Here is a 19,611-nt window from a genome sequence, read left to right as displayed (position 1 = left end):
GGCTAAAGTTGGTTCAGTGGGTTGTGTAGGCTTCCTGGTGGAGGGGACTAGTGCCTGTGTTCTGGTGGATGAGGCTGGATCTTGTCTTTCTGGTGGGCAGGTCCACGTCTGGTGGTGTGCTTTGGGGTGTCTGTGGCCTTATTATGATTTTAGGCAGCCTCTCTGCTAATGGGTGGTTTTGTGTTCCTGTCTTGCCAGTTTTTTGTCATAGGGTGTCCAGCACTGTAGCTTGCTGGTTGTTGAGTGAATCTGGGTGTTGGTGTTGAGATGGAGATCTCTGGGAGATTTTCTCTTTTTGATATTACATGGAGCTGGGAGGTCTCTTGTGGCCCAGTGTCGTGAAGTTGGTTTTCCCAACTCAGAGGCACAGCACTGACTAGGCTGGAGCACCATGAGCCTTTCATCCACATGGCTCACAATAAATGGGAGAGAAAGTAGAAAGAAAGAGGATAAAATGAAATAAAATGAAGTAAGATAAAATAAAGTTATTAACATAAAAAATAATTATTAAGAAAAATAAATTTTTTTAAGTAAAAAAAGAAAAATCGGACGGACAGAAACCTTGGACAAATGGTGAAAGCAAAGCTGTACAGACAAAATCTCACACAGAAGCATACACATACACTCTCACAAAAAGAAGAAAAGGGGAAAAAATAATATATCTTGCTCCCAAAATCCACCTCCTCAATTTGGGATGATTTGTTGTCTATTCAGGTATTCCACAGATGCAGGGTACATCAAGTTGATTGTGGAGATTTAATCTGCTGCTCCTGAGGCTGCTGGGAGAAATTTTCCTTTCTCCTCTTTGTTCACACAGCTCCCATGGTTCAGCTTTGGATTTGGCCCCGCCTCTGCGTGTAGGTCACCTGAGGGCGTCTGTTCTTCGCTCAGACAGAACGGGGTTAAAGGAGCAGCTGATCTGGGGGCTCTGGCTCACTCAGGCCAGGGGCAGGGAGTGGTACGGATGCGGGGCGAGCCTGCGGTGGCAGAGGCTGGCGTGATATTGCACCAGCCTGAGGCGCACCGTGCATTCTCCTGGGGAAGTTGTCCCTGGATCACGGGACACTGGCAGTGGCGGGCTGCACAGGCTTCTGGGAGGGGAGGTGTGGATAGTGACCTGTGCTCGCACAGAGGCTTCTTAGTGGCTGCAGCAGTAGCCTTAGTGTCTCATGCCCGTCTCTGGGGTCCGTGCTCTTAGCCACGGCTTGCACCCGTCTCTGGAGCTTCTTTACGCAGTGCTCTTAATCCCCTCTCCTCACGCACCAGGAATCAAAGAGGGACGAAGAAGTCTCTTCCCTCTTCGGCAGGTCCAGACTTTTTCCCAGACTCCCTCCCGGCTAGCCGTGGCACACTAGCCCCCTTCAGGCTGTGTTCACGCTGATAACCCCAGTCCTCTCCCTATGATCTGACCGAAGCCCGAGTCTCAGCTCCCAGCTCCCGCCCGCCCTGGCGGGTGAGCAGACAAGCCTCTCGGGCTGTTGAGTGCTGGTCGGCACCAATCCTCTGTGCGGGAATCTCTCCGCTTTGCCCTCCGCACCCCTGTTGCTGCGCTCTCCTGCATGGCTCCAAAGCTTCCCCCCTCCACCACCCGCAGTCTCCGCCCACGAAGGGGCTTCCTAGTGTGTGGAAACCTTTTCTCCTTCGCAGCTCCCTCCCACTGGTGCAGGTCCTGTCCCTATTCTTTTGTCTCTGTTTTTTCTTTTTCTTTTACCCTACCCAGGTACATGGGGGAGTTTCTTGCCTTTTGGGAGGTCTGAGGTCTTCTGCCAGCGTTCAGTGGGTGTCCTATAGGAGCAGTTCCACGTGTAGATGTATTTCTGATGTATCTGTGGGGTGGAAGCTGATCTCCGCGTCTTACTCTTCTGCCATCTTCCTCAACTCCCCTCCTTTTCATTTCTATAAAATGAGTAGTGGGCTTCCCTGGTGGCGCAGTGGTTGAGAATCTGCCTGCTAATGCAGGGGACATGGGTTCGAGCCCTGGTCTGGGAAGATCCCACATGCTGTGGAGCAACTAGGCCCATGAGCCGCAACTACTCAGCCTGCGCCTCTGGAGCCTGTGCTCCGCAACAAGAGAGGCCGCAAGATTGAGAGGCCCACGCACCGTGATGATGAATGGCCCCTGCTTGCCACAACTAGAGAAACCCTTGCACAGAAACGAAGACCCAACACAGCAAAAATAAATTAATTAATTAATAAACTCCTACCCCCAGTGTCTTCTTAAAAAAAAAAAAGAGTAGTAATGTCCCCACTTCCATTTCTAACTTTAGTAATTGAGTCTCCCTTTTTTCTTAATCTAGCTAAACTTTGCTAGTCAATTTTGTTAATCTTTTTGAAAACCAACCTTGGTTTTGCTTATTTTTTCTTTTTTTCTATCTTCTATTCTATGTATCTCTGCTCTGATCTTTATTTCCTTCCTTCTGCTACCTTTGGGTTTATTTTGTTCTTCTTTTTCTAGTTATTTAAGATGCAAAGTTAGATTTTTGATTTGAGATTTTTTAAATGTAAGCATTTAGAGTTATAAATTTCCCTCTTAACACTGTTGTTGTTGCACCCTATAAGTTTTGGTATGTTGTGTTTTCATTTGCATTTGTTTCAAGATACTTTATAACTTCCTTTGTGATTTCTTCTTTGACCCATTGGTCATTTAGGAGTGTGCTGTTTAATTTCCACCCATTTGTAAATTTTTTGGTTTTTCTTTTATTATTGACTTCCAGTTTCATTCCCCTGTGATCAGAAAAGATACTGTATGATTTTAATCTTTTTTAATTTATACATTGTAAAATATTAAAACAATGAGACAAGTTTTTGGCCTAACACATGGTCTATCCTGGAGAATGTTCAGGTCCACATGTAGGAAAAGTGTATTTTGCTGTTGTTGGACAGAGTGCTCTGTATATGTCTCTTAGGTCCTATTGGTTTATACTGTTAAGTCCTTTCTCTCCTTATTGATTTTCTGTATAATTCTATCAATTATTTTTATTTTTTGCAGTATGCGGGCCTCTCACTGTTGTGGCCTCTCCCATTGCGGATCAAAGGCTCCAGACGCACAGGCTCAGTGGCCATGGATCACGAGCCCAGCTGCTCTGCGGCATGTGGGATCTTCCCAGACCAGGGCACAAACCCCCATCCCCTGCATCGGCAGGCGGACTCTCAACCACTGCGCCACCAGGAATCCCTCTATCAATTATTGAACGTAAGCTATTGAAGTCTCTACTTATTATTGTATGGCTATCTATTTCTCTTTTCAAGTCCATCAACATTTTTGTCACATATTTTGTAGGTGTAATTTTTGTTGCATATATGTCTTTAATTGTTACATCTCTTTGGTGAATTGACCCTTTTATCATTATATAATGCTATTCTTTGTCTCTTGTAAGAGTTTTTTACTTAAAGTCAATTTTGTCTAATACCTGTTTAGCCACCCTTTCTCTTTTGAATACTGTTTTCATGAAATACCTTTCCCATCCTTTCAATTTCAACTTATATTTGCCCTTTTGTCTAATGTGAGTCTCTTGTAGACAACATATAGATGATGTTTTGGTTTTGCTTTTTAAATCCATTCTGCTAATCTACGCATTTTGGCTGAGAAATTTAATCCATTTACACTTAGTTAATTATTGATAGAGAAAGTCTTACCTTTGACATTTTGTTGTTTACTGCATGTATTACAGCTTTTTTTTTAATGTACCTTTTTTCTTCTGCTATTGCCTTCTTTGGGTTTAGTTTCTTGTTTTGTCATTTCCTCTTTTGAATATTCTATAAATATTTTATTTGTGGTTACCATGGGGATTACATATAACATCCTAAAATTATAAAAATTATTTTAAATCGGTAACAACTGAAATTCACTTGCATACAAAACTCTACCCTTTTATAGCTTCTTACCTCTCCTTTATCTATTCTTGTCCCAAATTACATCCTTTTATATTGTGTACCCATTAACATAGATTTATAATGATTTTTATACATTTGTCTTTTAAATACTGTTGAAAATAAAAATGTTAAAAGCCAAAATTACGACAATACTTTTAAAAAATATTTGACCATGTATTTAGCTTTACCAGAGAATTTTATACCTTCATATGGTTTTGAGTTACCATCTAACTTCCTTTCATTTTAACCTGAAGGACTCCATTTAACATTTCTTATAGGACAGGTCTAGTGGTAATGAATTCCTTCAGCTTTTGTTTATCTGACAGTGTCTTAATTTTTTTTGAAAGATATTTTTACTAGTTATAGAATTCTTTGTTGCTATGTTTCTTTCTTTTTTCTTGTTACTTTAAATAATTTCATTCCACTGTCTTCTGGCCTCCAAGGTTTCTTGGTGGTAAATTGGCTGGTAATCTTACTGAGGATCCCTTGTATGTGATGAATCACTTTTCTCTTATTGCTTTCAAGATTCTCTCTCTTTCAGTAGTTTGATTATGATGTGTCTTGGTGTGTGTCTCTTTGGATTTACCCCACTTCCAGTCTATTGAGCTGCTTGGATGTGCAAATTCATGTCTTTCCTCAAATTTGGCACATTTTCAGCCATTATTTTTTCAAATAATCTCTCTACCCCTTCCTCTCTTATCCTTTTGGGATTTTTATAATGTATATACTGGTCTACTTCATGGCATTTCATAAGTTCCTTAAGCTCTGTTCACTTTTCTTCATTTTTTTTTTCCTGCTTCTCAGACTTGATGATGTCATATGTCCTAATTTGATTTTTTCACCAATTTTTTTTCTTATGCCTGCTCAAATCTGCTGTCAAACCGGTGCATTGAAATTTTCTATTCAGTTCTACTTTTCAGCTCAAGAATTTCTATTTTTTTTTAATATATATAATTTCTATCTTTGTTTATATTCTTATTTTATTCATGTATCATTTTCCTTGTTTCCATTAGTCTTTTGTTCATGTTTTCTTTTAGCATTTTGAGCATATTTATGACAGTTGTTTCAAGTTCCATTGCCTTTGCTTCTTCAGGGATTATTTCTGCCACCCTATTTTCTTCCTTTGAATGGGCCATGTTTTCCTGATAGTTTGTGTACCTTGTGAAAAATAGGGCATTTGAAAAAAAAATCCACCTTTCTCAGACTTTGCATCCCAGTTCTGTACCAGGGAAGTCCTTCACTAATTAACTGGTCATATCTGAGGCTTGGGATCAGTCCAAGGTGAAGATGTAAGGTTTTCTGATGTGTCTTAGCTGAGCATGCATTTTGCCTGGGCCTGTGGGCAGCACTTTTTGATTCTCCTATGTACACAGTTGCTTTTAAATGTCCCAAAGAGTTTACTTCACTTTACCCATACTCTGCTGTCTCAGGTGTCTGCAGGTCTCTAGTACCTTGCAGCTTTCATGAGCAGTGCTACCTGTTTCTCCCTGCCTGATCTTTGAGTTAGGCATCACGAAGTCCTGTCCTTTAGGAAGCCCCAAGATAGGTTAGAATATTGCAGAAAAGGTCTTTTTTGTTCCCTCTGGTTCATGGGATAGAATTAGGAACTCTGCTGCCACCTCCTCCAGATCAAGACCATTATGAACTGGGGAAGCAGTGGTTCAGGGTAAGTAAAACACCATGGAATTTACTACCATTTTGAATGTGGCTTTTTATTGCTTGGGTGTTCACTTGGTTGTTGTAGACTTTAACCACTCATTAGCGTTCTTATAAGGTTATCTTAGCCAGTTTTGGGTTATTTTTCATGTCTCTCTGGGGGAATGATGGCTTAGAGCTTCGTAGTCTGTCATTTTGCTTTATCTCTGGCTTTTGAAAGGTTCATATTTGATGAGAAAATTGGACATGGCAGTTACCAAGCACTGGTTTGGAGTTACAGGGTTCTAGAGAAAAGGGTAGGAGTGCTTGGTAATTCTCAGAGTAATTGAAAAGGGTTCCTAGAGGAATAATAATTGAGCTGGTACTCCTCGGCTGTTTTGATAAAGGAACTATCAGGAACACAGGCAGAAGCTTGAGAAGGGTGGAGGTGCTTGGGAAAAAGATTAGAATTGAGATGTGAGGAATGCAAGGAGACAAAGAGGTGGAAAGGGATCAATTACAAAGGAGTGTATTTGTCAAGCCAATTAATTTAGATTTGGTCATGACAGTGATGAGAAACCTTGAAAATTTAGTAGGGCAGTGACATGATCAGATTTGCCTTTGAGAATAAATTACTTTGGCAGAAGCAGCATGTAAGATGTATTGGAGCTGGGCAAGAATAAAGCAGGGTCACTGGTTAAAAAATTCCCAAGACAATTGAGAGAGAGGATGGTGGTCAGAACCATGACAGCAGTGGTGAGACAGAGAGGAAGAGATATTTAGAAAGAAGAATGGAAAGAATTCGGTGACTTATTACAGTTTGGGAGTTGGGGAGAGAGGGGTAGATGGTGGTGCTATTCCTGAAGTCAAGGAGTGTATGAGGAGAAGTCTTGAAGAGGAAGCTAGTGAATTATTTTGAAATCATACAAGACATGGTGTATTGTTTTCATGATAAAAAGCAAAAATGAAACATAGAGATGAGGCTGATCAGACCAAGTCCCAGTCCTTTCCTCAGAGGTCACCACTGCTACCAGCTTGGTGTGTGTCCTTTCAGACCTTGTTCTGTGTATTTCCATATTTACTCAGAGAAAGTGGATTGTATAACCTTTTATATATCTGACTTACCTATTTCATACTCTGTATCACTTGATTTGTTTCTTCATACAATTGACGTTTTAGAAGCTTTGATAAGTCAGTGCATATGAAATTACTTCATTGTTTTTGACTGCTGCATAGTATTCCAGAGCATAGAGTTGCCCATTGTGCCCACTGATGGATACTTAGTCTTGTACCAAATTTCCTGTTCTAACAAATGATGGTACAATGGCTATACATACATTTTACATATATCTTTGTAAATTAGTGTGATTTTTTTCCTCTAGGAGTAATTACTGAGAAGTGAAATTATTCAGTCCTAGGGTATTTACTCTTACTTATATAGTTATTACCAAACTGCCCTCCAATGGCTGATTGGACTGTACGGTGTGTAAGAGTGTTCCTTATACTACACTCTCAACAACACTTGACATGATCATGATTTTTTTCTGAGTGAAACTGAGGGATCATTGCTTAATTTGTGTTTCTCTGATCATGAGTGAGGTTAGGCATGGTTTCTTTGCCGTCTGTGTGTCTTCCATGGCTCGCTTGTTTTTATCTTTCCCCGTTAGTCTGTTGAATTCTATTTTTCTTATGGATTTGTAGGAGTTAAAAAATTTTATATCCTAATCCTTCATCTGTTTTATGTCCTCATTATCTTCTTTAGTCTCTTGTTTATCTTTTAAATTTGTTCATGACATGCTATTAATTTTGATGGAGGAAAATTTATTAATCTATTCCTTTATGGCTCACATTTGCTAGGAATTGTTTTTAAAGAAGCCTTGCTGACTCCTATTTTCATAGGCATATTCACTCTATATTTCATTCTATCATTTTGATGTTTTAAGGTTTAAAATTGAGGTGGTAATGGGAAATTTGAGTAGAATTATCTAAATGTCAGGTGACTTTTTCAGAATGGAATCAAAACCTGCACTTGAAACATAGACCGGGGCTTCTTCAAGTGGAGGAGTTGGTTGAAATCACTGATGTAGATAAGCTTGTCTAGAGAAAGCATGTAAAATTAAAGAGGAATGGGCCAGGGACACAGATCTGAGGAACACCTGTATGAACAGAACTGGGTGAACAAACGGAAATACAGGAGACCTAAAAGGAATAGCCAGAGAGGTAGGATGAAAATCAGGGAATGATGGATATGAGAAATCAGGAAAGGTGAGCTTTAAACAAGGCTGCAGTAGCTATTGGTGTCAACTATGATATCCATCAACCCATACTGTAACAGTTATTTGTCTTTTTCAAGGAGATAACTTTACAGAGCAGGACCCCCCTAGGTCTTATTCACTTTTCTTGATACATTCCTAGCACTGAATATGGTGCCTGCCCATAGTGGCATTCATCCATCCATCATATATTAATCTATATATCTACAAATCTTCTAATTAACCTTAAAGTCTTGTTGAATGAATAAATTTTGAAATCTTCCTCTTTCCTTGAATCAGTTTGTCAAAGCAAATCTGAAAACTGATCCAGAATTTTGAGAGGTGCTGGGACCTTTTTACTCACACTGTATAACTAAGATTCCTTTGGTCCTGGCCTTTAACGGACAGAGGTGGCTTCCATGAAGACACAACTTGAGGAGACATGTGGGGTTTGACTGTAAATCTGATGACTTAAGAGGAATTTTGGGAGTGTCCACAAATGCCAGCTGCTCTTTAAGGTACCCTGTACCTACCCTGGAGGCTTCATATTGGCCACTGTTCTTCTGACCTTAGTTACTTTGTGGATTTATGAAGCACCTTTCCTTGAACTGTCAATCTGTAAATTGTCTGTAAGATGCAGTCCATTGGGTAAAGAATTAGAATTATTCATAAGATAGTTTCTACCTCGGTTGGTGGTGAAATTACTCACTCAGCGTATAATTAAGTCATAGATACCCTGGCTTTAATGTGGATAAAGGTGGAAAGGAAATAATTCCTGTTGCGATTTGGGTGTCTTCTGATGTTTGACAAGCATCTGGTGTGTTCAGCCATAAACTGGGGACATCTCAGAGTCCCTGTAAAGGAGGTTTTTTTGTTTTTTGTTTTTCCCAAGAGAATTGGAGAATAACTGACTGGGGAGGGAGGGAAGAAGAAGAATTGAAAAAGCTTAAGGTTGCAAACAGGATGACAACAGTGAAACCTGATGGATAAGGACTAAGTAAGAAAGTTGTGGCTTGAGAGAGGAGAACGCGGCAGAAAGAGGGGTCGGGTGAGAAGGTTCTAGGCTGAGGGGGCACAGGGCATGGATGTGCCAGGGTGTGCTGAGAGGGGTCAGGACAGGCTGGAGCACCAGCAGGTTGGCCTCACAGAGGGCCCTGTGTTGGTGATCCCCTTGACCTGCCCATACTCTTCTCCAGAGGTCATGTGTGGACATGGCCTGGCGAGTGCATGTGCAAGCTAGCAAAAGACAAACACTCAGATGGTGCAGACAAATTAAAATTTATTGAGACAGACAGAAATGCACCTACTCAGGACTACAGTTAAGCATTTACTATTAACCAAAGAGTCGTGTTCACATTCCAGATAAGTCTATGTGGGAAAGCATTCAGAATTTACTAGGTTGTTCTACTTCGCTATTTCATCTACAATAGGGACAACAAACTGACACTCAGGAGTTGGAGGGCTCTCATTACAATACTACACATTGAACAGAGACAAACATCAGTGACTTTGAGAAAAAGGTATAAAAAGACCAAAACCACCCACTGTAGAAAGGGCTCTTGGATGTTACTGTACAGTGTGGTCAAGGTAAAAACTAAACAAAACTGTAGATGGCATCCCGTGAAGAGGAGAGGGGCAGACCTGGACAGACACGCTGTCATTCACTGCTGGGCATGGGAAAATGGGCATAAAGGAGGAGGACCTGATATAATATCTCGAATTCAGTGTGAAGGTATTCCCATGCCTAGAATGTTCACGGAAACAAAAAGACAGTAATATGTCAGACAACTAACCATTGTGGAAGAAAATTCTGGGGCTTAACTAAGATGCCAAGGAAATGGCATCAAATAAAAGAACCATTTATGGAATAAGAATATAACTATTTACTAAGGAGGTTCCAAAAATGAGCCAGTGAAGTTTCAACTCCGTATCTGTCTCCAACAAGGGAATGACTATCACAGTACTATTTTTTTTAATCAAGATTTTTATGTATACTCCATCACTAGCTAAAGGGCTCCTGCCAAAAAAAGAGGAAAGCAAAAATTCTTCTTCTAAGGATGAGGTAACTAAAATATCAAATCTTTACTACTTATGCAAAGTACCTTTAAAAAAATCTAATGCTGTCTTGCCAAAGCGAGGCATGAAAGGTGGCGTTAATGTTGCTCCATTGATTTGGGGTTCCAGTCTTAGGAGGGCTTTTTATTTAATATTTTAATGAATCAAAATACCTTCTCGGAATGTCTCTGAAAATGAGCATCTCATTACCTTCCTGGGAATTGACTAGGGAGCGCTCTTCTCCATCATTAAGTTAATGCTAAGGATCTTTAAGTGTCATCTTAATTTGACGCTTGTCATAAGATAATTAGGCAAATTAAAATCAGTGTGGTTCACTCTGTTCCTAGCAGTTTCTCTAAGTGAAATCGATTTGTCCATTTGAATTTGTTCTCTTGTGCATTTTTCCAAGCTCAGAGGAGATAGTAACGACAGTTTTCTTTGATGGTCTAAACTGAGATTTTAAAACTATGTCTCGATTCTTTTATACATTCGATTGTAATTTAGCTGCAATTAAGCACCTGTTTTCTAAATTACCATCTCAGAGTTTTGTTCAAGTGAGAAAAAAACAAAAACAAAAACTGAAACAGAGGTGAAGGAGTTGAGATCCCAATACAGAGCTTGCCTACGGTCACCCGATACCTAGGGTCCTGGCTGTACTCACTCTATCAGGCCAAATGAGTTTGCCATATCAAGTAAGTTCATGTCCCATCTTAGCCAAGTCCAGGGATAATGCCACTGGGTCTGGCCAGTGCAGGGATTGGAAAATACTAGTTTGAGGTGGGCTGGTAAAGTATAAACAAATGGTCAGTTTGGAGCGGGGGCTGGTCAGCTGCCGCTGTAATCATGGTTTGGCTGAGTACATTTTTCGCCTGAGTTTACGTGGTCTCCTTGTGGACTAGCTGGAGTGCGGGAAGGGAAGAAAAACAAATGTGGGCAAGAGATCCTTGCTGGCTGGCTGATGAGGGCGTCCATGTGGGTGGAAACCGGGTGGGGCAGGAGCTTAAGGCCCCGTACTGAGCTAAATGGGGCCACTTTGAAGACTACTCTTTGGTACTTGCACGGGGGCCAGCTTGACAGGGGGAGAAATCCTAAAGACTATAGAGATGATGACCCTACCAAATTTGGAGATAGACGCTAATCATGAGTTAACTTAGGGAAAAGAAACGCAATGGTAAAGGGCTTTCTTCATTAGTACCTTGACACTTGTGTCCGGGAGGGGATGAGGGCAGGACTCGCTCTTGAAAATCTAGCCCTGGCTTCCCACGTGCTGTCGTGGAGTTCTTTCCAGGCTTCCATCTGAGATTCTTTACAAAGGATGAGCGATCAAAAATCTGCAGAGCGTTTATAGCCTCATCATGATGTGTGGCTAGAGAGCGGCAACACTGAAACATGGAGTTAAGAATGCTGAGTTTTCTTCCGCTAAGGAACAGCGAGGGACTGTCTTCTCAGAGAGCAGAGGGTATGTGTACATGCCTTAGAAAAAGCCCTTGAGTAGGTAGGAAGGGAGGGGCCTGCCGCAGACAGGACTGCTGCAAGCCCCAGGGGCGCTTGAGCTGAAATGAGAGAGATGGCTTGTGAACCTGCCCGCGTGGGAGTCGCGTGGCTTCTGCGAGGAAAGCAATTTAGGCAGACAGAGGCTTCTCCAAATCAAAGAGGCTTCCAATAACTCTGCTGCCGCAGACAGAAGCAGCCTCCTCAGTCTGCAGGCTACAAGTGCCAACTGTTAGTGCAAAAAAGGACTTTGATACACATTTCCTATTCCAGAAATGATGATCCAGGTCTGGACAAGCTGACAAATGTGTAATTGTTTTTCAAATGAGTTTTTAATAGATACCCAAACCCTTTTTTTCGAGAGGTGTGTATAGTCTCTTCTGTACATACTTCCATGTTTATGTACGTACAGAGAGAAGCATCCAGACACCTTTTCTAATAAAGGAGATCAGTTCCCCAAAGGGACTCTTGACTGAATTAAGGCTGTTGTTTGTAGGAAGCCAGATCGAGTAATGTGAAAAACTGATTTGTAATAATAGACACCAGGGGTGGTGGGGGGCAGTGGGAACAAGGTACAGTGCAGTTTGTTTTCCACAACATCTACAGGACACAAGAAAAGCACTTAGACACGGTAAGGCCGGGAACCATGCTGTACTAACCACCAGTGTCGGTGATCGCAAAGGGTCTTTGACGTTTGAGGGTAGGGGCTCCCTGCACTGTCAGAATCCCACATAAATCACATGCTTGTTGCAAAAAACTCACGGGAGGGAAGGAGGCTCTAATTCAGCCAGCCTTCCCCTGTCTAAAAAACAAAACACAACACCCTTTTTCCCACACGCCGTATGCAAAATCAGAACGCTCCGGGAACAAGGAGTTGTCTTCCGAACCTTAGGTTGGGTAGAGAGGGCAACAATGGAGAAGAGGCCATGTGCCGTGGAGTCTTAGATACAAATGCAGGAACAGGAAGTGACTTGCAGTGTTGTGCGAACCTCGTGTCCTCCTCCTCGTGGGAACTACCATATGTACCCGACCTCGTCCTCTTTCTCGTCGCCCTCGTCCTCATCATCCTCCGTCGCTGCCCGGGCGTGCACCCGCAGCTTCCCCACTTTGTCCTTTGGTCCCAGCTCCCATTCATCCTCTAGGTCATCCAGCAGGACCACAGAGCCGCCACTGCCAAAATCCCCTGAAGTTTCCTGCTCCTCTTCTGAAACATTAAGAAGGAAGAAAAGATCTGAGGTTAGGTTCTGCTTATGCCTCACGACTTCCTTAACTGTAGGGCAAAATCATGCAATTTACCTTCTGAACATGAGAGCATCCCTGTCTACCTGGCATGGACCACAAGCTTTATTCTGATATGAGCCCCAGAATTCTTGAGATGTTTCCACCTTTTTGGGAGGTCTATCTGAGTCACTCTTTGCCTGCAACCGTTTCTGACTGTCAAAAACTGCTGTCCAGTTCATTGGCCATAGTGAGCTCCTGGCACTCGGAAAACTAGCTATGCATTATCTCATGTGATTTCAGGGTTACTTTATCTCCATTGTGAACTCACTCACTGTAGACCATAACGACCTCTACAAATTCTTCTGCCCAGATCCTCATCCAGTGAGTACCTCTAAGTCACCAGAGGTCATTGGGGGCTGATGCAGCAGGCCTTACTCACCACAGCTCACAGCACCCTGTTTCCTGGAGCCAGCTAGCTCGTTCCCGTATTTATCCACACACCAGCACTGCCCTGTGCTGCCGTGGCACTGTGTGGCTTTGTAATAGCCCTCCTCATTACACCGAGGTATGAATGCTCCTGGGAGAACGAAAGGTCCAACTTGAATCAGAGAAGTGCACAGATATTCAGAGTTAATGCCCTCAAAAACAGACAAGAGGGCTCACACATCAGACAGGGTATTTACTGCAAAGCCAGCAAGAAAGAATGGCATGCTTGGTTATTACCTAATCAAAATTACAGGGCCCTAGGACTTGCTCAAGGTTAGATAGGATTCCTTCTTGGATGAGTTCTCTTTTTCCCTGTGGTTCTACTCTTACTAATAACTATTTCAGAAGTTTTTCCAGTTTTATTGAAATGTAATTGACATATAATCGACACACAGCACTGGATAAGTTTAAGGTGTATAGCACAATGATTTGACTTATATATTGTGAAATGATTACCACAGTAAATTTAGTTTACATCCATCATCTCATATAGAACAAAAAATTTTTTTTTCCCTTGGGAGAAGAACTCTCAGGATTTACTCTTAGCAACTTTCATATCTACCATACAGCAGTGTTAACTATAGATATCACGTTGTATGTTATATCCCAGTAGTTATTTATCTTATAACTGGAAGTTTGTACCTTTGGACCACTTTCATCCAATTTTCCCACTGCCCATACTCTGCCTGTGTTTACCACCAGTCTCAAAGTTTGTTTTTAGATTACACATACAAGTGATCATACAGTATTTTCTTTCTCTGTCTGACTTACTTCACTCAGGATAATGCCCTCAAAGTCCATCCACGTCATCACAATTGGCAGGATTTCCTTTCTTCTGGCTGAATGATGTTCTGTTCATATATATATATGTGTGTGTGTGTGTGTGTGTGTGTGTGTGTGTGTGTATACATACATATACATATATATATATATATATATAAACATATATGAACCTCTTTAGCCATTCATCTGTTGATGAACACTTAGGTTGTTTCCACATCTTGGCTAATGTAAATGATGCTGCCATGAATATGGGTGTGCAGATATCTCTTTGACATAGTATATTCATTTCCTTCAGATATATTCCCAGAAGCAGAATTTCTGGATCATATGGTAGTTCTATCTTTAATTTTTTGAGGAACCTCCATACTGTTTTCCATAGGGCTGCACCAATTTATAATCCCAGCAACAGTGCACAAGGGTTCTCCTTTTTCCACATCCTTGCCAACATTTGTTATCCCTTGTCTTTTTCATGATAGCAGTTCTAACAGGCAGGACCTGATATCTTATTGTGGTTTTGATTTGCACTTCCCTGATGATTAGTGAGGCTGAGCACCTTTTCATGTACCTGTTGACCATCTGAATATCTTCTTTGGAAAAAATGTCTATTCAGTTCCTTTGTCCATTTGTCAAATTGAAGTATTTGTGGAATTTTTTGTTTGTTTTGTTTTTGCTATTGAGTTGTATGAGTTCTTTACATATATTGATATTAACCCCTATCTGATATATGGTTTGCAAATATTTCTTCTCATTCCATAGGTTGTCTTTTCGTTTTTTTGATTGTTTTGCTGCACAGAAGCTTTTAAGTTTGATGTGGTCCCACATATTTTTGATCTTGTTGCTTGTGTTTTAGGTGTCATATGCAAAAACTCACTGCCAAGGCCCATGTCAAGAGCTTTTTTCCTATGTGTTTTTCTAGCAGTTTTATTGTTTCCAGTCTTACATTTAGGTCTTTGATCAATTTCAAGTTAATTTTTGTGAGTGGTGTAAGGTAGGGGTCTAGTTTCATTCTTTTACATGTGAATATCCAATTTTCCCAGCACCATTTATTGAAGAGACTGTCTTTTGAATATATTAGTTGATTGTATATGTATGGGTTTATTTCTGGGCTCTCCATTATGTTCTGTTACTCTGTGTGTCTATTTTTATGCCAGTACAACCTTGTTTGTTGACTATAGCTTTATAATACAGCTGGAAATCAGGAAGTGTTCTTCTTTGTTCTTTCTTAGAGTTGCTTTGGCTATTTGGGGGTTTTGTGGTTTCATATAAATTTTAGGATTGTGTTTCTATTTCTGTAAAAATGCTACTGGGATCTTTATAGAAATTGCTTTGAATCTATACATGACTTTGGGTAGTATAGACATTTTAACAATATTAATTCTTCTAATCCATGAATATGGGATTCCTTTCATCAATGTCTTAACAGTTTTCAGCATAGAGATCTTTCACCTCCTTGGGTAAATGGTATCATCTGCAAACAAAGAAAATTTTACATCTTCCTTTCCTTTAATGTGCTGCTAGAGAATTTTTGCATCTATATTCATCTGGGATATTGGCTTGTAGTTTTCTTTTCTTGTAGTGTTTTTTTCTGGCTTTAGTATCAAGGTAATGCTGGCTTCATAAAATGAGTTTGGGAGTGTTCCCTCCTCTGAAGTTTTTTGGGAAGAGTTGGAGAAGGATTGGTGTTAATTCTTCTTTAAATATTTGGTCAGATTCACCAGTGAAGCTATCTGCTCTTGGTCTTTGCTTTCGTGGGAGATTTTTGATTATTGATTCAATCTCCTCACTAGTAACCGGTCTGTTCAGATTTTCTATTCCTTCCTGATTCAATAACATTAATACTTGAGAGAATCATAGGATTTTTTATCCTTTATATGCTTTTAATGAGTGGCACAATTTTTTAAAATATATCTTTGCTTTCCTGGAATAAATACTACTTGGTCATGATATATTGGATTCAATTTTCTGATCCTTTTGCCTCTATGTTACTAAGTGATAGAGGCATATAGTTTTGTTTCTTCAATTTCTGTATCCAAGCAACTCATTTGTAAAGTGATTCAGGTATTTTTCTTTTTCTGTACTCCAGATGTTTTGTATAAAATGAGAATGATCTCTTCCATGGATTCACCCATAAAAATATTTTGGGCCTGGTGCCTATTTTAGGAGGTGACAGTAGTATTTTGATTTTGATTTAAAATTAATGTTTTTGTTTTTTTTTTAATCCTGTTGGGTCTTCTTTTTCTTCATGACCCATACTCATAGTATCCTTTTCAACTAGGTTTTCGTAATTGCTGTAAGTTGGTTTATAGCAATGGTTTCCAAAGTGTGGGCCCAGGACCAGCAGCTGCATCATCAGTGGCAAACAAACTGCTTGGAAAAGCAAGTTCTTGAGCCCACCTCAAACCTACTGAATTAAAGACTTTGAGAGTGGGGCCCAGCAAACTATGCTTTAATAAACTCTCCAGGTGTTTCTGTAGTTCTCAAACTGTGAAGTTTGAGAACTACAGATTTATACTTTTCATCTATATCTGAGGTTACAGCCCATTTTTAAATTCATGAGACTATTTGAGGCTTTCACATTGTCAAAGTTTTGTCTATTTGATTTCTTTTTGCTTTAGTCTTAACTGTGTTGTCCTTATAGCTTTTGGATTTGAAATTTTAGTTTTTTTTTTTTTTTTTTTTTTTTTCCAGAAATGCATTTGAAGCTATGAATGTTCCTCTAAGTTTCATTTTAGTTGCTTCTCTGTTTTTGGCACATAGTGCTGTCATTTTCATTCAGGTCTAAATGTTCTGTAGTTTTACTTTATTTCATCTTTGACTAATTATTTAAAAAACAAAACCCAGACATATAAGGTTGTGTAACCTCACTTTTTACTTCTGTTTGTATTGTGTTGTAGAGAATATCATCTATGATACTTTTTTGAGGTGTTTAGTTTTAGTTTTCTTTTGTGTAGTCCATGACAAATGTCATGTGTGTTTGAACAGACTGTCTATTCTATGCCTATGTACATATACAGGAATACATATATAAAAATGCTAATGACTAGGAATACATATATAAAATAGGAATACATATATAAAAATGCTAATGAATTATGTTGTTCATTTCTTCTTTTGTATACTTGAACTGTAAGTTTCCAAGAAGAGGTATATTAGAGTCTCTGATTAGGCTACAGATACGACAACTCCTCCTTGCAGTTCTGTTACTTTGTGTGTGTGTGTGTGTGTGTGTGTGTGTGTGTGTTCTTTTTTTAAAATTTTTATTTTATATTGGACTATGGTTGATTTACAATGTTGTGTAAGTTTCAGGTGTACAGCAGAGTGATTCAGTTATTCATATACATGTATCTATTCTTTTTCAAATTCTCTTCCCATTTATGTTATTACAGAATATTGAGCGGTGTTCCCTGTGCTACACAGCAGACCCTTGTTGGTTATCTATTTTAAATGTAGTAGTGTGTACATGTCCGTCCCAAACTTCCAGTTTATCCCTCCCCACCTTCACCTTTCCCCTTTGGTAATCATAAGTGTTTTATGTCTGTGAGTCTGCTTCTGTTTTGTAAATAAGTTCGTTTGTATCATTTTTTTCGGTTCTGCATATAAGTGATATATGGAAACAATGGAATATTACTCAGCCATTGAAAAGCAACATGGATGGACCTGGAGATTGTCCTACTAAGTGAAGTCAGACAGAGAAAGACAAGTATCATATGATATTGCTTTATATGCAGAATCCAAAAAAACCTATACAAATGAACTTATTTAGAAAGCAAACAGACTCACAGAATTAGAGAATGAACTTATGGTTACCAGGGGGAGTGGGGGAGGGATAGACTGGGAGTTTGGGATTGACATGATCATATGGTTTTTTTTTCTTCACTTTGTTAGCGTGGTGTATCACACTGAATGATTTGTGGATATTGAAAAATCCTTGCGTCCCTGGGATAAACTCCACTTTACCATGGCATATGATCCTTTTAATGTATTGCTGGATTCAGTTTGCTAGTATTTTGTTGAGGATTTTTGCATCTATGTTCATCAGTGATATTGGCCTGTAATTTTCTTTTTTGTGGTATCTTTGTCTGGTTTTGGTATCTGGGTGACAGTAGCCCCATAGAATGAGTTTGGGAGTGTTCCTTCCTCTGCAATTTTTTGGAAGAGTTTGAGAAGGATGGGTGTTAGCTCTTCTCTAAATGTTTGATAGAATTCACCTGTGAAGCCATCTAGTCCTGGACTTTTGTTTGTTGGGAATCTTTTAATCACACTTTCAATGTCAGTACTTGTGATTGGTCTGTTCATATTTTCTATTTCTTCCTGGTTCAGTCTTAGAAGGTTCCATTCTTTTTAAGATTTTGTCCATTTCTTCTAGGTTGTCCATTTTAGTGGCATATAATTGCTTGTAGTAGTCTCTTAGGATCCTTTGTATTTCTGTGGTGTCAGTTGTAACTTTTCCATTTCTAATTTTATTGATTTGCATCCTCTCCACTTTTTTCTTGATGAGTCAAAGGGTTTATCCATTTTGTTTATCTTCTCAAAGAACCAGCTTTTAGTTTTATTGATCTTTGCTATTGTTTTGTTTCTATTTCATTTATTTCTGCTCTGATCTTTATGATTTCTTTCCTTACTACTAACTTTGGGTTTTGTTTGTGCTTCTTTCTCTAGTTGCTTCAGGCGTAAGGTTGTTTATTTGGGACTTCTCTTGCTTCCTGTGGTAAGATTGTATTGCTATAAACTTCCCTCTTAGAACTGCTTTTGCATCATCCTGTTTTCATTGTCATTTGTCTCTAGGTATTTTTTGATTTCTTCAGTGATCCATTGGTTGTTTAGACTCCACATGTTTGTGCTTTTTTCCAGTGTTTATCTTATAGTTGATTTCTAATCTCACAGCACTGTGGTCAGAAAAGATGCTTGATATTGACTGCAATTTTCTTAACTTTACTAAGGCTTGCTTTGTGACCCAAGATGTGATCAATCCTGGAGAATGTTCCATGTGCACTTGAAAAGACTGTGTATTCTGCTGCTTTTGGATGGAATGCTGTATAAATAGCATTTAAGGCCTGTGTTTCCTTACTGATTTTCTATCTAGATGATCTGTCCATTGATGAAAGTGGGGTGAAGTCCCCCACTATTATTGTGTCACTGTCAATTTCTCCTTTTATGTCTGTTAGTATTTGCCTTATATATTGAGTGCTCCTATGCTGGTTACATCTACAGTTACAATTGTTATAATGTTACATTTTGTTTTAAAGTTATGGGTATACCAATTGATGACATAACAACATAGTAAATGTAACATTTATTTCAGCAAGATAATAATACCTCTTTCTCTTAAGAATTGAAAACAAAGTATTTGCTCTTGTCAGATTTTCTCAGTCTCTGTCTCTGTCTCATAATAAATGAGTTTGGCCCAGTCACATTTATGGTGATTGATTACAGATATGCGTGTTTTTATATCTACCACTGTATTTTGTGTTTGCTGTCTTCCCCCTTTCCTGCTTTCTGTTGAAATGATCAAGTTTTCTTTATTCTATGGTTGTCTTCCATAGGTTTAAAAACTACATATTCTTTTTCCAATATTTTTACTGTTACCTTACAATATGCACTGAGAATCATATTTTTCTTAATAAAATCTTAAGTTAATCTATATTTTCTTTTATTCCTGAATAAACCAGACACATTTTTATCACATTTTTCTCACTGACCCCCAACAGTCTGAAATTTTAATTCTACCTTGATATCAAAACATTTTTATAGTTCATATTTGTTTAGATTTAGCAGCATGCCTTATCTCTTTTCCACGTTGTATCTCAATGATTCC

The 19,611-nt window shown here is 39.4% G+C and overlaps 1 protein-coding gene across 1 annotated transcript in view; it reads right to left on the bottom strand.

Moving 5' to 3' along the window:
* Positions 1-12,319: 12,319 nt before the first annotated feature.
* Positions 12,320-19,611, bottom strand: part of SPOCK1 (SPARC (osteonectin), cwcv and kazal like domains proteoglycan 1) — a gene marked incomplete at both ends in the record, with an annotated part of 546,421 nt that continues 539,129 nt past the window's right edge. The window contains 2 exons of the mRNA XM_082834973.1: positions 12,320-12,510; positions 12,967-13,104. Coding sequence (XP_082691099.1) covers positions 12,320-12,510; positions 12,967-13,104 — 329 coding nt within the window. The remainder of the gene's footprint in view (positions 12,511-12,966; positions 13,105-19,611) is intronic.

Source organism: Leucopleurus acutus (genome assembly GCF_964270905.1).
Source record: "Leucopleurus acutus genome assembly, chromosome: 3".
NCBI classification, from domain to species: Eukaryota; Metazoa; Chordata; class Mammalia; order Artiodactyla; family Delphinidae; genus Leucopleurus; species Leucopleurus acutus.
This window is presented reverse-complemented; position numbering and strand designations above follow the sequence as displayed.